At 45.4% G+C, this 16916-nt stretch overlaps 1 protein-coding gene across 2 annotated transcripts in view; it reads left to right on the forward strand.

Annotated features, from left to right (window-relative positions):
- LOC141117264 (NACHT, LRR and PYD domains-containing protein 3-like) overlaps positions 1-16916 on the forward strand; it is a 157959-nt gene that overhangs the window by 41443 nt on the left and 99600 nt on the right. For both annotated transcript variants that reach the window (XM_073610028.1, XM_073610027.1), the window contains exon 3: positions 6337-6497. In XM_073610028.1, coding sequence (XP_073466129.1) covers positions 6337-6497 — 161 coding nt within the window. The remainder of the gene's footprint in view (positions 1-6336; positions 6498-16916) is intronic.

The raw sequence follows: 16916 nt of genomic DNA on the forward strand, positions 1-16916 counted from the left end.
CACTGCATTCCAGTCTAGCCAAGCCTATATCTGACTGCAGGCCATTGCTGGTGTACGTTTTCAAATACACTTTCAGGCAGGCAGGCAGGCAAGTGATTCAGTGCATAAAATATATATACTGTCTCCTACATATATAATCACTGCATTCTAGTCTAGCCAATCCTATATCTGACTGCAGGCAATTGCTGGTGTACGTTTTCAAATACACTTTCCAGCAGGCAGGCAAGTTATTCAGTGATCCGCAGTGCATTAAATATATATACAGTCTCCCTATACCTGACTGCAGGCCATTCCTGGTGAAATTTTTCTAGTAAACTTCAGGCGGTGTTTTGCTAATCCAATTTTACAGCATGTCTGGAAGGCCACCAAGGAAAGCCAGATGCTCACAGGCCACTAAAAGAGAGCAAGCAGGCTTTGTGTCTACAGCCAACAGTGCTGTTCATGGACACGGTGCATCCTCAGCATGTGGCCGTGGGGCATGCTTGTCCTTTTTTTCGACAGCTGGCTGTGTTGATCCACAACATGCAGAAGAGTTGGTAGAGTGGATCACAAAGCCGTCCTCATCCTCCTCATCCTCTGTCACCCAGGCTAAGAGAAGTTTGGCTGCCAATGCAGCTGCCAAAGCAGGCCTATTCCATTGGCTCAATGGCATCAGTCACTCCTTTCCTAGCCCCACCATTATGTCCTGAGGAGTCCCCCGTACTGTTCAACCACAGTGTCGGGTACACCCTGCAGGAGGATTCGCAGCATTTTAAAGGCTTTGATGATGGTACCCAAGTTGAGGATGAAGGCAGTAATGTGAGCCCAGAAAGAGGGGGTGCCCAAGAATGACAAGAAACTGGCAGTCATGTTCCCCCAGCTGCAGCATACTGCCAGGTTTGCTCCAGTGGCGAGGAGGGAGGGGATGATGAGGTCACTGACTCTACGTGGGTGCCTGATAGAAGAGGGGAGGAGGAGGCACATCTCCAATGAGGCAGGATGCCCTCCAGGGGCCAGCCTAAGGGCAGCACACTGACTGCATCACACCGCAGAGCTCCGCATTTGCAGGAAGCTGCTGACTCTGCATTTTGTCTGAGTTCTTTGGTGTGTGCAGCAGATCGCACCGTTGCTGTTTGCAACATATGTCTGAAGCGTATCAAGTGTGGCCAAAACAGCAGCCGCTTGGGCACCACATGCTTGACCAGACATATGTCGAGCTCCCATGCAGTCCGTTGGCAACAGTACTTAAAAGATCCACACCAAAGAACAAGGCGGACCTCTCCTTGCTCCTCATCAGCTAGGATCTCCAACCCCACTATACCTTTAGTCCTCTCAGAGACCTGCACTGAGAGGAATGAAGGTGTACAATTAGGTGTCCCAAGCACTTGCGGGCAATCTGCTAGTGGTACACCTAAATCCGATTGTAGCAGGCAAATTTCCCTACCCAGTGGCTAAACCGGCAAAAGAAATTTGGTCCCAGCCATCCACATGCTCAGCGGCTGAATGCTAGTTTGGCTAAATTGCTAGCACTCCAACTGATGCCTTTTCAGCTGGTAGACTCTGCCCCCTTTCGAGAATTTGTGGAATGTGCAGTACCTCAGTGGCAGGTTCCCAAATACCATTTTTTTTTCAGAAGGCCATTCTGGCTTTCTAGCAGCATGTGGAAGGCAATGTCTTGACCTCATTGGACAGGGCGGTCAGCGGTAAGGTGCATATTACCACTGACTCATGGTCCAGCAGGCATGGACAGGGACGTTACCTTTCTTTCACAGCACACTGGGTAACCCTGCTGGCAGCTGGGAAGGATGCTGGACAGAGTGCAGTAATGTTGGAGCTTGTTCCGCCACCACACCTCCAAAATGCTGGTAGTGGTGATTCTGCCACACCTCTCTCCTCCACCCCCTCCTCTTCTTATTCCTCTATGGCCTCTTCCTGTGCAGATTTGACCTCGGAACCAGCAGTGCTCCGTAGGCATTCTAGGGGCTACGCAAGCACTCAGGCAAAAAGATGCCATGCGGTGCTTGATTTGGTCTGCTTAGGGGACAGGAGCCACACTGGAGCAGAGATTCTGGCAGCTCTGCAGGGGCAGGTTTAGAGGTGGTTGACACCATGCCAGCTTCAGGCAGGAATGGTGGTTTGTGACAATGGCACTAACCTCCTCTCTGCCCTCCGACAGGGACACTTGACCCATGTTCCCTGTTTGGCTCACGTCCTTAATTTGGTGGTGCAGCTGTACTTGTGCAGGTACCCGGGCTTACAGGAACTCCTGAGGCAGGCCAGGAAAGTATGCGGGCATTTCCATCGGTCATATAATGCCAATGCTTGGCTGGCTGACCTTCAAAAGGAATGCAATCTGCCCAAGAACCGCCTCATCTGTGACATGCCCACCAGGTGGAACTCAATGTTGGCCATGCTGCAGTGGCTGCACACACAGCAGAGGGCCATCAATGAGTACCTGTGTGAGTATGGCACCAGGACAGGGTCAGGGGAGCTTGGCTTTTTTTCACCACACCAGTGGCTAATGATCAAGGATGCATTCACTGTCCTGTCACCATTTGAGGAGGCCACGAGGATGGTGAGCAGTGACAGTGCATGCATCAGTGATACTGTCCCTCTTTTCTTCCTGTTGGAGCACACGCTGAGTGGAATAATGGGCAGGGCACTTGAGGCAGAACAGAGGGAGGAAGAGGAGGACTTCCTTACCTCTCAAGGCTCCCTTTATCCAGACAGTATTCCTGCAGGCCCGCCTATCACACAGGAAGAGGAGGAGGAGGATTGTGTCAGCATGGAGGTGGAGCCTGGCACTCAGCATCAGCAGCAGTCTTCAAAGGAACGTTTTCAGTCCCCAGAAACCCATGGATGTGTACGTGGCCGGGAGGAGGTGGCTGCATATCATGTCATCCTTAGTGACCCAGAGGACTCTGGACCGAATGCCTCAGCAAACCTACGCTGCATGGCCTCCCTGATCCTGCAAAGCCTGCGAAAGGACACTCGGATTCATGGTATCAAGGAGAGGGATCAGTGCTGGCTGGCAACCCTTCTTGATCCACCTTACAAGGGTAAGGTTGCAGAACTTATCTAGCCTTCGCAGAGGGAGCAAAGGATCTTTGGGAGGCCTTGCAGAAAAGTTTGTGCAATGCGTTTCCAGAGCCTGGGAGGTTGCAATTTCCTGGTCCTCCTGGACAACATGTTGCTGAGGCTTCGGTCAGTCAAAGGAGGAGCAGAGGAGAAGGTGGCTATCTGACCGATGCGTTCAGACAATTTTTAAGTCTGCAGCCTCAAGGTCTGATCGGTTCCAGGAACCATCGCCAGCGTCTGATTTACATGGTGCAGGAATATCTTGGGGCAAGATCAGACTTGGAGACCTTTCCAACCGAAAATCCACTGGGTTACTGGGTCTTGAGGATGGATCACTGGCCAGAGCTTGCACAGTATGCAATTAAGCTACTGGCCTGTCCCGCATCCATCACTCTATCTACATTCAGTACTGCTGGAGGCTTTGTAACCGATCACAAAGTGTGCCTGGCTACAGACTCGGTTGATCGGCTAACCTTCATAAAAATGAATCATTCTTGGATCACCAGCTACCAAGCACCTGATGCTGATGTAACCGATTAATTGTTTTATGAATGTGTGATCCCTTGAAGACTGGCTATGCTGATGCTGAGTGACTATCCTGTTATGCTGAGTGACTATTCTATTCCTCCTCAATGTTCATGTTGATAGCACCAGTGCCTAAAGCCCAATTTTTCTGCCCCTGTTTAACAGGGGCTTGTAATTACAATTTTTGCTGTAATATTTTGCAGCAGAGCTCGTTCCTGCACTCAACTAGAGTATATGTGAGGGGTTGCAGTGTTGTGGCAACACCACCACCAAAGGCCCAATTTTTCTGACCCTTTTCAACAGGGGCATGTAATTGCAATTTTTGATCTAATATTTCACAGCAGGACCAGTTCCTGTGCCCACCAAGAGTAACTGAGGGCTTACAGTGTTGTGGCAACACCACCACACCACCACCAAAGGCCCAATTTTTCTGACCCTGTTCAACAGGGGCATGTAATTACAATTCTTGATATAATATTTCACAGCAGGGCCCGTTCCTGCGCCCACCAAGAGTAACTGTGAGGGCTTACAGTGTTCTGGTACCACCAACACATAAGGCCAAAATTTCTGCAGAGTATATAGGGCAGGCCGTATAGTATATACAGACAGTCCCCTATTTTCAAACATCCGACTTACAAAGGACTCCTACTTACAAACGGAGGGAGACAACAGGAAGTGAGAGGAAATCTACCCCTAGGAAGGGAAATTCTCTCCTGTAAGAGTTAATATGGGGAAAAGGTGTCTCCACTGATGCTTTGTTATCATCAAATCTTGTTTCCCTAAAAAACCCAAATTTTCAAAATCCAATTGTCATTGGAACAGAAAGTGAGGTGAAATCTTCTGAACAGGGGCGCAGACAGCAAAACACATGTTACAGGGGTGATAACCCATTCCCTATGTTATCTAAAAAGCTTAAAAATAGATTTTTTGGCTGGAGCTACACTTAAAAAATGTACCTGTTCGAAATTACAAACAGATTCAACTTAAGAACAAACCTACAGTCCCTGTCTTGTCTTGCACCGCCTGTATACTGCTGTTCAGAGTATATAGGGCCTGGGGGCCCCACTCCTTTTCTTTTTTTAATTTGGGTGCGGGGTTCCCCTTAATATCCATACAAGACCCAAAGGGCCTTCTTAATAATTTTCATCCATCTTGCCGGGACCCGACATTACATTACAGCCACAAGCAGTTTTAAATTACTTTTATACCTTTAGAAATGTCATTTTGTGCAGGGACTGTTCTAAAAACGGGAAACACGTGCCACTTTACAGGCATACTATAGACACCCCCTAGGTACGATATTTAAAGGAATATTTCACTTTTATTTTTTCACTGTAAACATCACTTAAAATCACTGCTCCCGAAAAAATGTCAGTTTTTCAAACTTTTTTTGCATTAATACATGTCCCCTGGGGCAGGACCCGGGTCCCCAAACCCTTTTTAGGACAAAAACGTATATTAGCCTTTAAAATTCACACTTTTGATTTCTCACGTTCAAGTCCCATAGACTTTAACGGTGTTCGAATGTTCGCACAAACTTTCGGTCTGTTCGCATGTTCTGGATGCTTACCCATGTTTGGAGTTGCCGGTGTGTCCCTGAAAAAAGCATTTGATGTCCTCAGTGTATGGGAGCTCTCGTCTCAGGCAGCCATCTCGGGTCCCGTCCAAGCCAAACCTCGAAAAATGTTTTTTTTTATTTCTTCATTTTCCAAAAAATGATGACAAAAAATTACAACTTTTAAAAACTCACCATGCCTCTTACTAAATACCTTGGACTGTCTACTTTTCAAAAAGGGGTGATTTGGGGGGTATTTGTACTGTCCTGGCATTTTTGGGCTTCAAGAAAAAAGATAGTCCACGCACTATGGGATATATATCTGAAAATCAATCAATCCTGATGTACTGACGGCCGATCTTTAGCTCCGTTTCAGGGGTGAATTCAGGCAAAGATTCGGCCCTGATTTGTCCCTGAACCAGAGAATGGAGACCCTGGTTCCAGTGTGAACCGAGCCTAAATTCTGTGTTGGCACTTTGAAAGAAATAAGTTGGTTTTGTGTCGCTGTTTGGGCACTCGGGCTCAAAAAGGTTCGCCATTACTGACATAGACCATCCCCTGCACCGCCATCAACGTAATCTCTTCCACGCTGTGCTCCACGAGCGATTCAAGCCTCGCTTTCAAAACGCTCTACTGCAGGATAATCTTCTTGGTCACAATTGCAGACTGACAGCGGTGAGAGCCAGCGGTGCGGGGGATGGTCAGCTTTACTCCAGATGCCGGCATACTTAGATGTGCCTCTTTTAATTATCAACCATGTAAATGTGCCTTCATTAAATGTAACCATATTGCTGCACTTAGAGGCTCCTCTCTTCTCTTTTATACGCTGGAGCTCCTGCTGGATTTTGCTTCTAATCCCCTTGTGGAAGCTTCCATTTGTGGATGGACATTTTATGGTTACATAACTATAATCTTTTTATATGGACTATAAACTGAAGGATTTATGAATAAATGGTTGTGGAACGAATCATCTGAGTTTTCATTATTTTTCATTATTTCTTATAGGGATAATTGCTTTGATATACAAGTGCTTTGGATTACAAGCATGTTGGAACAAATTATCCAAGGTATTACTGTATTGCAAAGTAGTACAAAACAAAGATTAAAAGATACAAAGAATTAGATTTCCCCAGTTCCTGAAAATGTGAGATCTGAGTTGAATCCACAACCCTATAAATCTATTTTCTGTATTTCTATAGACAACATCAAAGTGTTCTGCCGTCAGCTGTCTTCATATTCCGATTCATCACTGAGGAGGATATACGAGTATTACAAAGATGATTTGGTCTACATCTTGGAGAACATGGACACTGGGGACCTCCTGAGAGAGCTAAAATCTCGGAATGTCTTAAACACAGATGTGAGGAAAAAATAATTCCAAATGAATTGTGATAAATGTCTATGTCAGAGATAATTACATGTGAATGTGCTGAAGTTATGTGCAAACCTTGACTTTCTCTGTAAAGTCAAGGCAGGGCCGGTGCCAGCATAAGGCAGCCAAGGCGGCCGCCTGAGGGAGCCAGAAGAAGGGGGACGCCAAAGTCAGAGGTTCCCAAGAAGTGCTAATGCTGGTGCCGGCTCTCCTCTAATCTTTACCCAGCTCTTCAAAATGTGACACAGAAAGGTGGCGCAGCACAGCCTCGAGCGCTGCAAACTTCAGCCGCTGCCCCCAGGCTCCACTGACTGTCATGGCTGCAGCACCTCTCCTGAGTTCCGGCCTCTTTCCCTTCTGGAATCTCTGCTATTCCCTCAGCTCAGATGTGTGGGGAGGGTGGGGGAGGAGGGAGTGAGGCAGAGACACTGACAGACAGGGTGCCTGGATCCGATCGTTCCTCCCACAATCGCATTTCTCTCCGGCTGCAGCCTGCACTATAGCTGCCACCTTCTCCTCCTCGGCTTTGATGTTCTCGTACTCAGGACAGGAGGAAGAATGGGGGGGAGGAGGCGGAGGGGGGACATCTGCCCTACAAGGTCTGCAATAACAACAGGAGTCTTACATGGTAATTGGGGGGGGTTATGGGGGTTCTGGGCAGGTAACATTTGTGCTGCCAGAAGTGATATTAGGGAGGGGGGTCTAACCGAGGATATGTGCTAGGGGGTGCTTTGTTTTGGTTTAGAGAGGATTTGTGCTAGAAGGAGGGGGGCAGATTTGAAGTTTGACCCCCCCCCAGCACAAGTTCTCTTCCCTTCCAAAGCACCCCAGAGCACATATCCTTTAACCCCCCTCCCCCAAATCAAAGATCCCATAGCAGCTCTATCCTCCACCCATCCTATCTGAATCCTCCTCCCCGATCCTATCCTGGCTCCATCCACCACCCCAATCCCACCCCGGCTCCATCTGTCCCCCCCCCAGCCCATCCCGGCTCTATTTATTCCCCTGATTCCATCCCAGCTCCATCCATTCCCCCAATTCCATCCCAGCTCCATCCATTCCCCCGATCCCATTTCAGCTCCATCCATTTCCCTGATCCCATTCCAGCTCCATCCATTCCCCCCGATCCCATCCCCAAGAGGGTTAAGGCAGTGCTGGAAAATAATGGTTTCCACACAAAATATTGACACTTTGGGTCCAATTTGGACATTTTCACTTAGGGGTTTACTGACTTTTGTTGCCAGCGGTTTAGACATTAATGGCTGTGTGTTGAGTTATTTTGAGGGGACAGCAAATTTACACTGTTATACAAGCTGTACATTCACTACTTTACATTGTAGACAAGTGTCATTTCTTCAGTGTTGCCACATGAAAAGATAGAAGAAAAGATTTACACAAATGTGAGGGGTGTAATCACTTTTGTGAGATACTGTATATACTGTATATATACATATCTTTTGCAGCTATAACAGCTTCAACTCTTCTGGGAAGGCTGTCCACAAGGTTTGGGAGTGTGCTATGGCAGCCCTCAAAAATTCCACTCACCTCCTCGCATTTTGGGAGTGGATTTTATGGGCTGGTGAGAAGGGCTGCCTGAGAGCAGGGGGGCGAGCACCACAGGGGAAGAGAGGGGAGCCGCCGGCTGGATGATCAGAGCAGGGAACATCACAGCTTTCATTTCAATAGCTGTTTGTTCCCCGTCGTGCGCCGTCACATAAAGCCCCTCCTCTTTTTCCGGGACTTTGATAGACAGATCACCCATCCAATCCTAGGACGGGTGACGTGTATCAAAGTTCCCGGACAAGGGGAGGGGCTCATATGATGGAACATGGTGGGGGAACACATAGCTATTGAAATGAAAGCTGTGATGTTCCCTGCTCTGATCATCTGGCCGATGGCTCCCCTCTGTTCCCCTCCACAGGTAGGCTGCATGGTGGGCACAGGCTGCATTGCACACAGGCTGCATGGTGGGCACAGGCTGCATTGGACACAGGCTGCATGGTGGGCACAGGCTGCATTGGACACAGGCTGCATGGTGGGCACATGCTGCATTGCACACAGGCTGCATGGGACACAGGTTGTGTAGGACACAGGCTGCATGGTGGGCACAGGCTGCATTGCACACAAGCTGCATGGTGGGCACAGGCTGCATTGGACACAGGCTGCATTGGACACAGGCTGCAGGGTGGGCACAGGCTGCATTGCACACAGTCTGCATGGGACACAGGCTGCATGGTGGTCACAGGCTGCATTGCACACAGGCTGCATTGGACACAGGCTGCATGGGGCACAGACTGCATAGGACACAGGCTGCATGGGACACAGGCTGCAAGGGACACAGGGTGCATGTTGGGCACACGCTGCATTGGACACAGGCTGCATGGGACATAGGCTGCATTGTGGGCACAGGTTGCATTGGACACAGGCTGCATTGGACACAGGCTGCATGGTGGGCACAGGCTGCATTGGACACAGGCTGCATGGTGGGCACAGGTTGCATTGGTGGGCACTGGTTGCATTGGTGGGCACAGGTTACATTGGCGGACACAGGCTGCATTGGTGGGCACAGGCTGCATTGGTGGGCATGGATAAAGTTGTTAATATTTTTATAACTTAACTCTGCATAAAACATTTAAGTGTCATTTCATGAGATAATTTATGAGGGCGGGATTAGGGGTTGGGCAGGGTAGGGGTTGGGTGGGGCAACTGGGGACGAGTAACCCTTGAGGCCTGGCTAGTAGCTCAGGACTTGAAATTTTGAGCCCTGTGCTATGGAGATGTTTTACCTTTCTTCCAGAAGCATGTTTGTGAGGTCAGGCACTGATGTTGGATGAGAAGGCCTGTCTCAAAGTCTCCACTCTAATTCATCCCAAAGCTGTTCTATCAGGTTGAGGTCAGAACTCAGGATTGTGCAGTCCAGTCAAGTTTCTCCAACCAAAACTCACTCATCCATGTCTTTATGGACCTTGCTTTGTGCACTGGTGTGCAGTCATGTTGGAACAGGAAGGGGCCATCCCCAAACTGTTTCCACATTATTGGGAGCATGAAAATATCCAAAATGTTTTGGTATGCTGACGCCTTAAGAGTTCCCTTCACTGGAACTAAGGGGCCAAGCCCAACCCCTTAAAAAAACAGCCCTGCACCATAATCCCCCTCCACCAAATGATTTGGATCAGTGTATAAAGCAAGGTCCATAAAGACAGGGATGAGCGAGTTTGGGGTGGAAGAACTTGACTGGCCTGCACAGAGTCCTGACCTCAACCCTATAGAACACCTTTGGGATAAATTTGAGCAGGGACTACGAGCCAGGCCTTCTTCTCCAACATCAGTGCCTGACCTCACAAATGAACTTCTGGAAGAATTGCACTTCTTGTGGACAGTCTTCCCAGTAGAGTTGAAGCTGTTATAGCTGCAAAAGGTGTGCTAACTCAATATTGAACCCTACGGACTAAGACTGGGATGTAATAACGAAGGAGTGGCTTCACAACAACTCCGTGACTGTTCTTGAATGGCCCAGCCAGAGCCATGACTTAAACCCAATTGAGCATTTCTGGAGAGACCTAAAAATGGCCGTCCACCAACGTTTACCATCCAACCTGACAGAACTGGAGAGGATCTGCAAGGAGGAAGCAGAGGATCCCCAAATCCAGGTGTGAAAAACTTTTTGCATCTTTCTCAAAAAGACTCATGGCTGTATTAGTTCAAAAGGGGGCTTCTACTAAATACTGAGCAAAGGGTCTGAATACTTAGGACCATGTGATATTTCAGTTTTTCTTTTTTAATAGATCTGCGAAAATTTCAACAATTCTGTGTTTTTCTGTCAATATGGGGTGCTATGTGTACATTAATGAGGGAAATTTTAACTTTTTTACTGATTTTTTAACTGATTTTAGCAAATGGCTGCAATATAACAAAGAGTGAAAAATTTAAGGGGGTCTGCATACTTTCCATCCCCACTGTACATGTGGGTGTAAAGGCAGGCTTCCCAATACTTTTGGTAATATAAATATATATATATATATATATATATATATATATATATATATATATATATATATATATATATATATATATATATAAAACAAGCAAATCCTGGAATACAATTCAAGTAACATTGGGGGGCACTGCAGTGGAAAGGCTACAGCTTTCTTGTGGGCTCCATCTTGTACCTCCTTCAGCTGGGTGATTTTTGGGATACAGTAGATGATGATAGTTTCTGTTTATCTTTATAACCTTTAAATAATTCCTATTATTGTTCTCCACCATCACACCGTAATGTTTCCTTATAGTCTGCTCAGTAACTATTTTTTTCTTTTCCTCCTCTCAGTAAAATGGAGAGACCAACATCTAGAGTCTGGAAACATTTCCACAGTGTGATTTCTGCTCAGAGCAAAGCTGCAATTTGCAAATATTGTGAAAAGAAATATTCTTTTGCACATTTTACAAAGCTGACAAAACACACCCTGGCATGCCAGAGGGGCCCTAAAGACATTAAAAATACTTTATGGAATGAAATGATGAGGACCAGAATAAAAGTGGGAAGAGTTTTTCCCTTCAGAGTTCTCATTCCAGAAACTCTCCACTCTCTGCTTCTGGATCATCGCAAAGTGTTTATTCACCAGCAGTGTCTTCCAGTACTACAGCCGTGGCCAAAAGTTTTGAGAATTACACAAATATAAATTTTGACAAAGTTTGCTGCTTCAGTGTTTTTAGATCTTTCTGTCAGATGTTACTATGGGATACTGAAGTATAATTACAAGTATTTCATAAGTGTCAACGGCTTTTATTGACAATGACATGAAGTTTATTCAAAGAGTCAATATTTGCAGTGCTGACCCTTCTTTATCAAGACCTCTGCAATTCGATCTGGCATGTTGTCAATCAGTTTCTGGGCCACTGATGGCAGCCCATTCTTGCATAATCAATGCTTGGAGTTTGTTAGAATTTGTGGGGTTTTTTTGTTCACCCGCCTCTTAAGAATTGACCACATGTTCTCAATGGGATTAAAGTCTGGGGGTTTCCTGGCCATAGATCCAAAAATGTTTTGTTCCCCAAGCCACTTATGCCACATACACACGACCGGACTTTCCGTCGGAATGAACTCTGACGGTCTTTTCGACGGAGTTCCGCTGAAACGGACTTGCCTACACACGATCACACTAAAGTCTGATCGTTTAGAATGCGATGACATATGACGGGACTAGAAAAAGGAAGTTCAATAGCCAGTAGCCAATAGCTGCCTTTGCGTCGTTTTTGGTCTGTCGGACCACCATACAGACGAGCGGTTTTCCCGATAGGAACTGATTCCGTCGGAAAGATTTGAAACATGTGCTATTTCTAGGTCCATCAGAAGTTTAGAAAGAAAAAGTCAGATGAAGCCCACGCACGATCGGATTGTCCAACGGAATGATTCCGTCGGACCTTTTCTGCCGGAAAGTCCGGTTGTGTGTATGCGGCTTTAGTTATCACTTTTCCCTTTTGGCAAGGTGCTCAATCACGCTGGAAAAGGCATTGTTCCTCAACAAACTGTTCTTGGATGGTTGGGAGAAGTTGCTCTCAGAGGATGTTTTTGTATCATTCTTTATTCATGGCTGTGTTCTTAGGAAAAATTGTGAATGAGCCCTTGTTTGAGAAGCAACCCCACACATGAATGGTCTCAGGGTGCTTTACTGTTGGCATGACACAGGACTGGTGTTAGGGTTCACCTTTTCTTCTCTGGACAAGGTTTTTTTTTGGATGCCCCAAACAATTGGAAAGGGGATTCATCCCCGAGTCCTCAGCTGTCCAATCCTTGTACCTTTTGCAGAATATCAGTCTGTCCCTGATGTGTTTCCTGGAGAGAAGTGGCTTCTTTGCTGCCCTTCTTGACACCAGGCCATCCTCCAAAGTCTCCCCCTCACTGTGTGTGCCTATGTACTCACACCTGCCTCCTGCCATTCCTGAGCAAGCTCTGCACTGGTGGTGCCCCCATCCCCTCCTCTCCCTCTCTGCACTGGTGGTGCCCCGATCCTGCAGCGGAATCAACTGTAGGAGATGATCCTGGCACTTGCTGGACTTTCTTGAGTGCCCTGAAGCCTTCTTCACAAATGCAATGGAAATGTTTTTTGGGGGATTAAGTTCATTTTCATGGCAAAAAGGGACTTTCTAATTAATTGCAATTCATCTGATCCCTCTTCATAACATTCTGGAGTATATGCAAATTGCCATCATTAAAACTGAGGCAGCAGATTTTGTGAAAATTAATATTTGTGTAATTCTCAAAACTTTTGGCCACAGCTGGTGAAAGAATGTATAAATATCTATAATTCTAGATATTATCAATTCTTATCCTCAGGGGCGTTTCTGGATGTATAGCAATGTCTTTGTGTTATATGTTATATAAATATCAGTGTCCTCTCTCCTAGAGGGTAGGGTGTATAGGAGATATGTTTCTGTACTTTGTCCAAAGCCGCATTTCCAACTTACTTTTAGGAATTAGTTTCTTAGTAGAAATTGAAGAATCCTTCGTTCATACGATGCTTCCAGAAAGGTTGTTTATTTGTTTAGAAAGATAAGCAAGGACCAGACTTACATCGATAACATGTGGCATGGTGATGGTCTCAGAAGGAGGAGGAGGAGGAGACATCTTGATGTTACATTCTCCAAAGTGTTGGGTTACTTCCCTCTTGTCAACCCTACTCCATTCCTATTCTACCATGAATCTGATCCATTCTTATACTGTTTCAAAATGTTATGTCAGCATATCCTAGTGATATGACTGATTTCTGATTGGGACTCTAAAACAAAGTTAATACTGCAGCTGCAGGAACAGATTCACAGGACTCAATCACTGTGTTTAAAATGTCCGTTCAGTGAAAAATTTATTATTACATGTTATTTTATACATAGATAAGAAAGGGGTGGTGTGAGATGTTATTAAAAAGTAACAAATAGCAATATGTTATTAAAAGCTAACAAATAGAAATATATTATTAAAAACTAGCGAATAGAACAATTGCAAAAGTTAAACCTTGAAAAGGGAGGGGGGAGTAGAGAGCGTTTAGTAGGAGAAGTGTCTGTGTGTTAGGTGAAGGTTACAGAACACATTTCAACAGTGAGAACAAAATGGATTCTCTTGTGCTTAAATGAACAGTACAATGAATGTCCATGTCATTTCCCCCCTTTTGTTTATTTGACACCATTCTTCTCCGCGTTACGTTCAGCCGATTGCTGGTAACTCCTGTTACATTGGCGCAGAGAGACGGCGTCCTGTTCAGCTCTCTCCTAGCTTTCTCACAATAATGGGTTCATCAGGGCTGGTGGTACATTTGTTGGTACAGCGGGTAGTCACACAGAGGCATAGCCTGATGAGGAAGTAAATAACAAACATGAGAAATAGAAACATCACAATGTAAGCGCCTAGTTTCTGTAACCATGTTGCTATGCCATATAAAAAATCACCAAAACCTCCTAAACCCTGAAAGGGGTTCCATCCATCTTTAGCAATATCTCTGGCCTTATTCTGTAGTTCTCTTATCTTAGCAAGATGCCCTTTAATAATGTCCTCATTATCAGAAATGTATATACAACAGTCAGTGTGAAATATCTTACACATCCCACCTTGAGCTGCAGTGAGATAATTTAGCGTTAATCTGTGCTCTAATACTACTTTTTTAAGCTGAGCCATTTCTTCATTTAATAAACCTATATCAGTGGTAGTAAGGTTAATAATCTCATCTACAATTCTAGTGTAATTATTTAGTCTTTTCATTGCTTCAATTCCCCATCCTGTCCAGGAAGGGAACCATGACCATGTCATGTCACCTTCAGTGAACAGCTCTCTTTTGAACACTAAAGGGTATTCTGGACTTTGATCTGGTCGCACTGTATCTTTGCGAACAGCCAAAGCAGGTACTAACTTCCCAATATAACATGTACCTGTAACATTAGTAGGAAGCCAGGCGTAAGCTTTATTTCCACATATATAATATAACCCTCTACGTATGGACGGTATGCCTGCTCCTAAAAAACTGGAAGCAATAACATGGAATCTCAGGAAACCGATATTTTCACATATTGGAAACTGTGAGCAATTTGTACTATAAAGGGTTCTATTTAGTTCTGGATCTGGGATATAATAATATTGACCATAGTTTCCTCCATAAACTGTAATTTTTGCTCCAGTGCAATCTGAATTGCCCAACCGTCTACATTTAGTGTTAAACGGGCATGTAATGTTTAAACAAATCTGTGGAGTGTTTATCTGTTTCGAAACCATCAATGTTACTGATCTGTGCTCATTAGCTGTGGAGACTATGTATGAGCCATTTATTCTGGTCCTGTTTAGATCAGTGAAAATGAGAGGCATTGCTATCATGGGTATTGTTCCTGTTTGGGGATGCAAATGAGAACACACCCAGCAGTTACTAGCGTTGCTATGGGTTGCATACAATTTTAACATTTGGATGAAAGGGTTATTTTTCCATGTCTCAGTTCTCACAAACAACAAAAAGAAAAGAAACATTATCATCTTTTTTTCAAAGGATATCATCACTTCAGGATTTTCTTGCAGTGACTGGCGTGAATCCAGGTGGGTTTTCCTTCCAACTTGACAGCAGAACCGGTTGTCAAAAGCACCAAATGTGGTCCGTCAAATTTTGGTTCTAGTGGCTTTCTGACGTGTCGCTTGACCACCACCCAGTCACCTGGTTGGATTCTGTGAATACCTGAAACAGAATCTGGGTCGGGGATAGATTTATAAACACCTTCATGTATTTTATTCAATGTTCTTTGCAAAATCTGAACATATTCTAACAGATTAGAGTGAGAAGCCTGCAACTGTTGGGGAAAATATAGCCCTGTTTTGGGTGGCCCTCCAAATAAAATCTCATAGGGGGACAGCCCATGTGGTTGTTTAGGGGTAGTTCTTACAGAATATAGGGCTAATGGCAAAGCTTCCACCCATCCTTTTCCTGTATCTGCTTTAATTTTTGCACATCTGTTTTTCAAAATTCCATTAAGTCTCTCAACTTTACCACTACTTTGTGGATGATAAGGTGTATGGAAAGCTTGCTGTATGTGAAGTGCTTCCATTACCTCTTTCATTACTTCCCCAGTAAAATGGGTTCCTCTGTCACTCTCAATAGTTTCAGGAACTCCATATCTACAAACTATTTCATTCAAAATTTTCTTTGCTGTTGTTTTTGCATTTGCTTTGGCTACTGGCCAGCTCTCGGGCCAACCTGAAAACATGTCAACACACACTAAAGCAAACTCATAGGTGCCTATTCTGGGCATCTGAATGTAGTCTATTTGAATTCTTTGGAAAGGGAAATCTGGCTTTGGAGAATGCCTTTGGGGAACATGAACAGGCCTCCCTGCATTGTACAGAGCACAAGTGAGACATGAAGCACAAAACCTGGCTGCAAATGCACTAAATCCAGGTGCTATCCAATAGCAGTCAGTAAGTGCCACCATTGCGCCCTTAGCAAGATGACTGACGCCATGTGCCAGCTGTGCTAAAACTGGGTACAAACTCCTGGGTAGACACCACCTGTTGTCAGCGCTCCACAGGCCCTGCTGATTTTGGGTAGCATTACATTTGATCCACTTATCCTTCTCTTCATCAGGGGCCTGGTTCTGCAACTGAATTAGAGTTTCTACATCCCACTGCTCTTGATGAGGGGAATCTGTCCCCGCTACCTGGGCGACCCCTACAGTGGATGTGACTCCAAATGCCATAAGGGCAGCATCCTTTGCCGCTTGGTCCGCTAAAGCATTTCCTCTGGCTGTCATGTCACTTCCCCTTGCATGCCCTTTTACCTTCAAGATGGCAACTTCTGCTGGTTTCTGAAAGGCCTCAAATAGCCGCTCTATGAGTTTTGCATGTCTCACTGGCTTCCCTGCACTAGTCAGAAAGTGCCGTGCTTTCCAGATAGGCCCAAAATCGTGGGCTATTCCAAATGCATATCTGCTGTCAGTGTAAACATTTCCCCTTTGATTCTCTAGGAGATGACATGCTTTGACTACAGCATACAACTCCGCTTCCTGTGCTGACATCTGGGGTTTCAATGCTTCCTGATGTAAAATGGTGTCTGTAGTGGTTACAGCAAACCCTGTGTGTGGCTGACCATCGTCAGTGTAAAATCTGGAACCATCTACGAATAAGTGTGTGTCACAATCTGATAAGGGCTCATCTTTTGCTGGTGTGACAGAGGCCCTTTCTACCTCCATAAGAGCCATACAATCATGAGAAAAACTCTCAGGTTCTACATCAGTACCATTTGTTGCATCTTCCTCATCAATTATAGGAAGAAGAGTAGCCGGATTTAAAGTAACACATCGTTTGATTGTTAAATTCGATGGAGCAAAAAGAGCAGACTGGTACTTGTCAAATCTACTGGCAGACACATGTCTGGTATTTACTTG

Source organism: Aquarana catesbeiana, linkage group LG13 (genome assembly GCF_042186555.1).
Source record: "Aquarana catesbeiana isolate 2022-GZ linkage group LG13, ASM4218655v1, whole genome shotgun sequence".
NCBI lineage: Eukaryota > Metazoa > Chordata > Amphibia > Anura > Ranidae > Aquarana > Aquarana catesbeiana.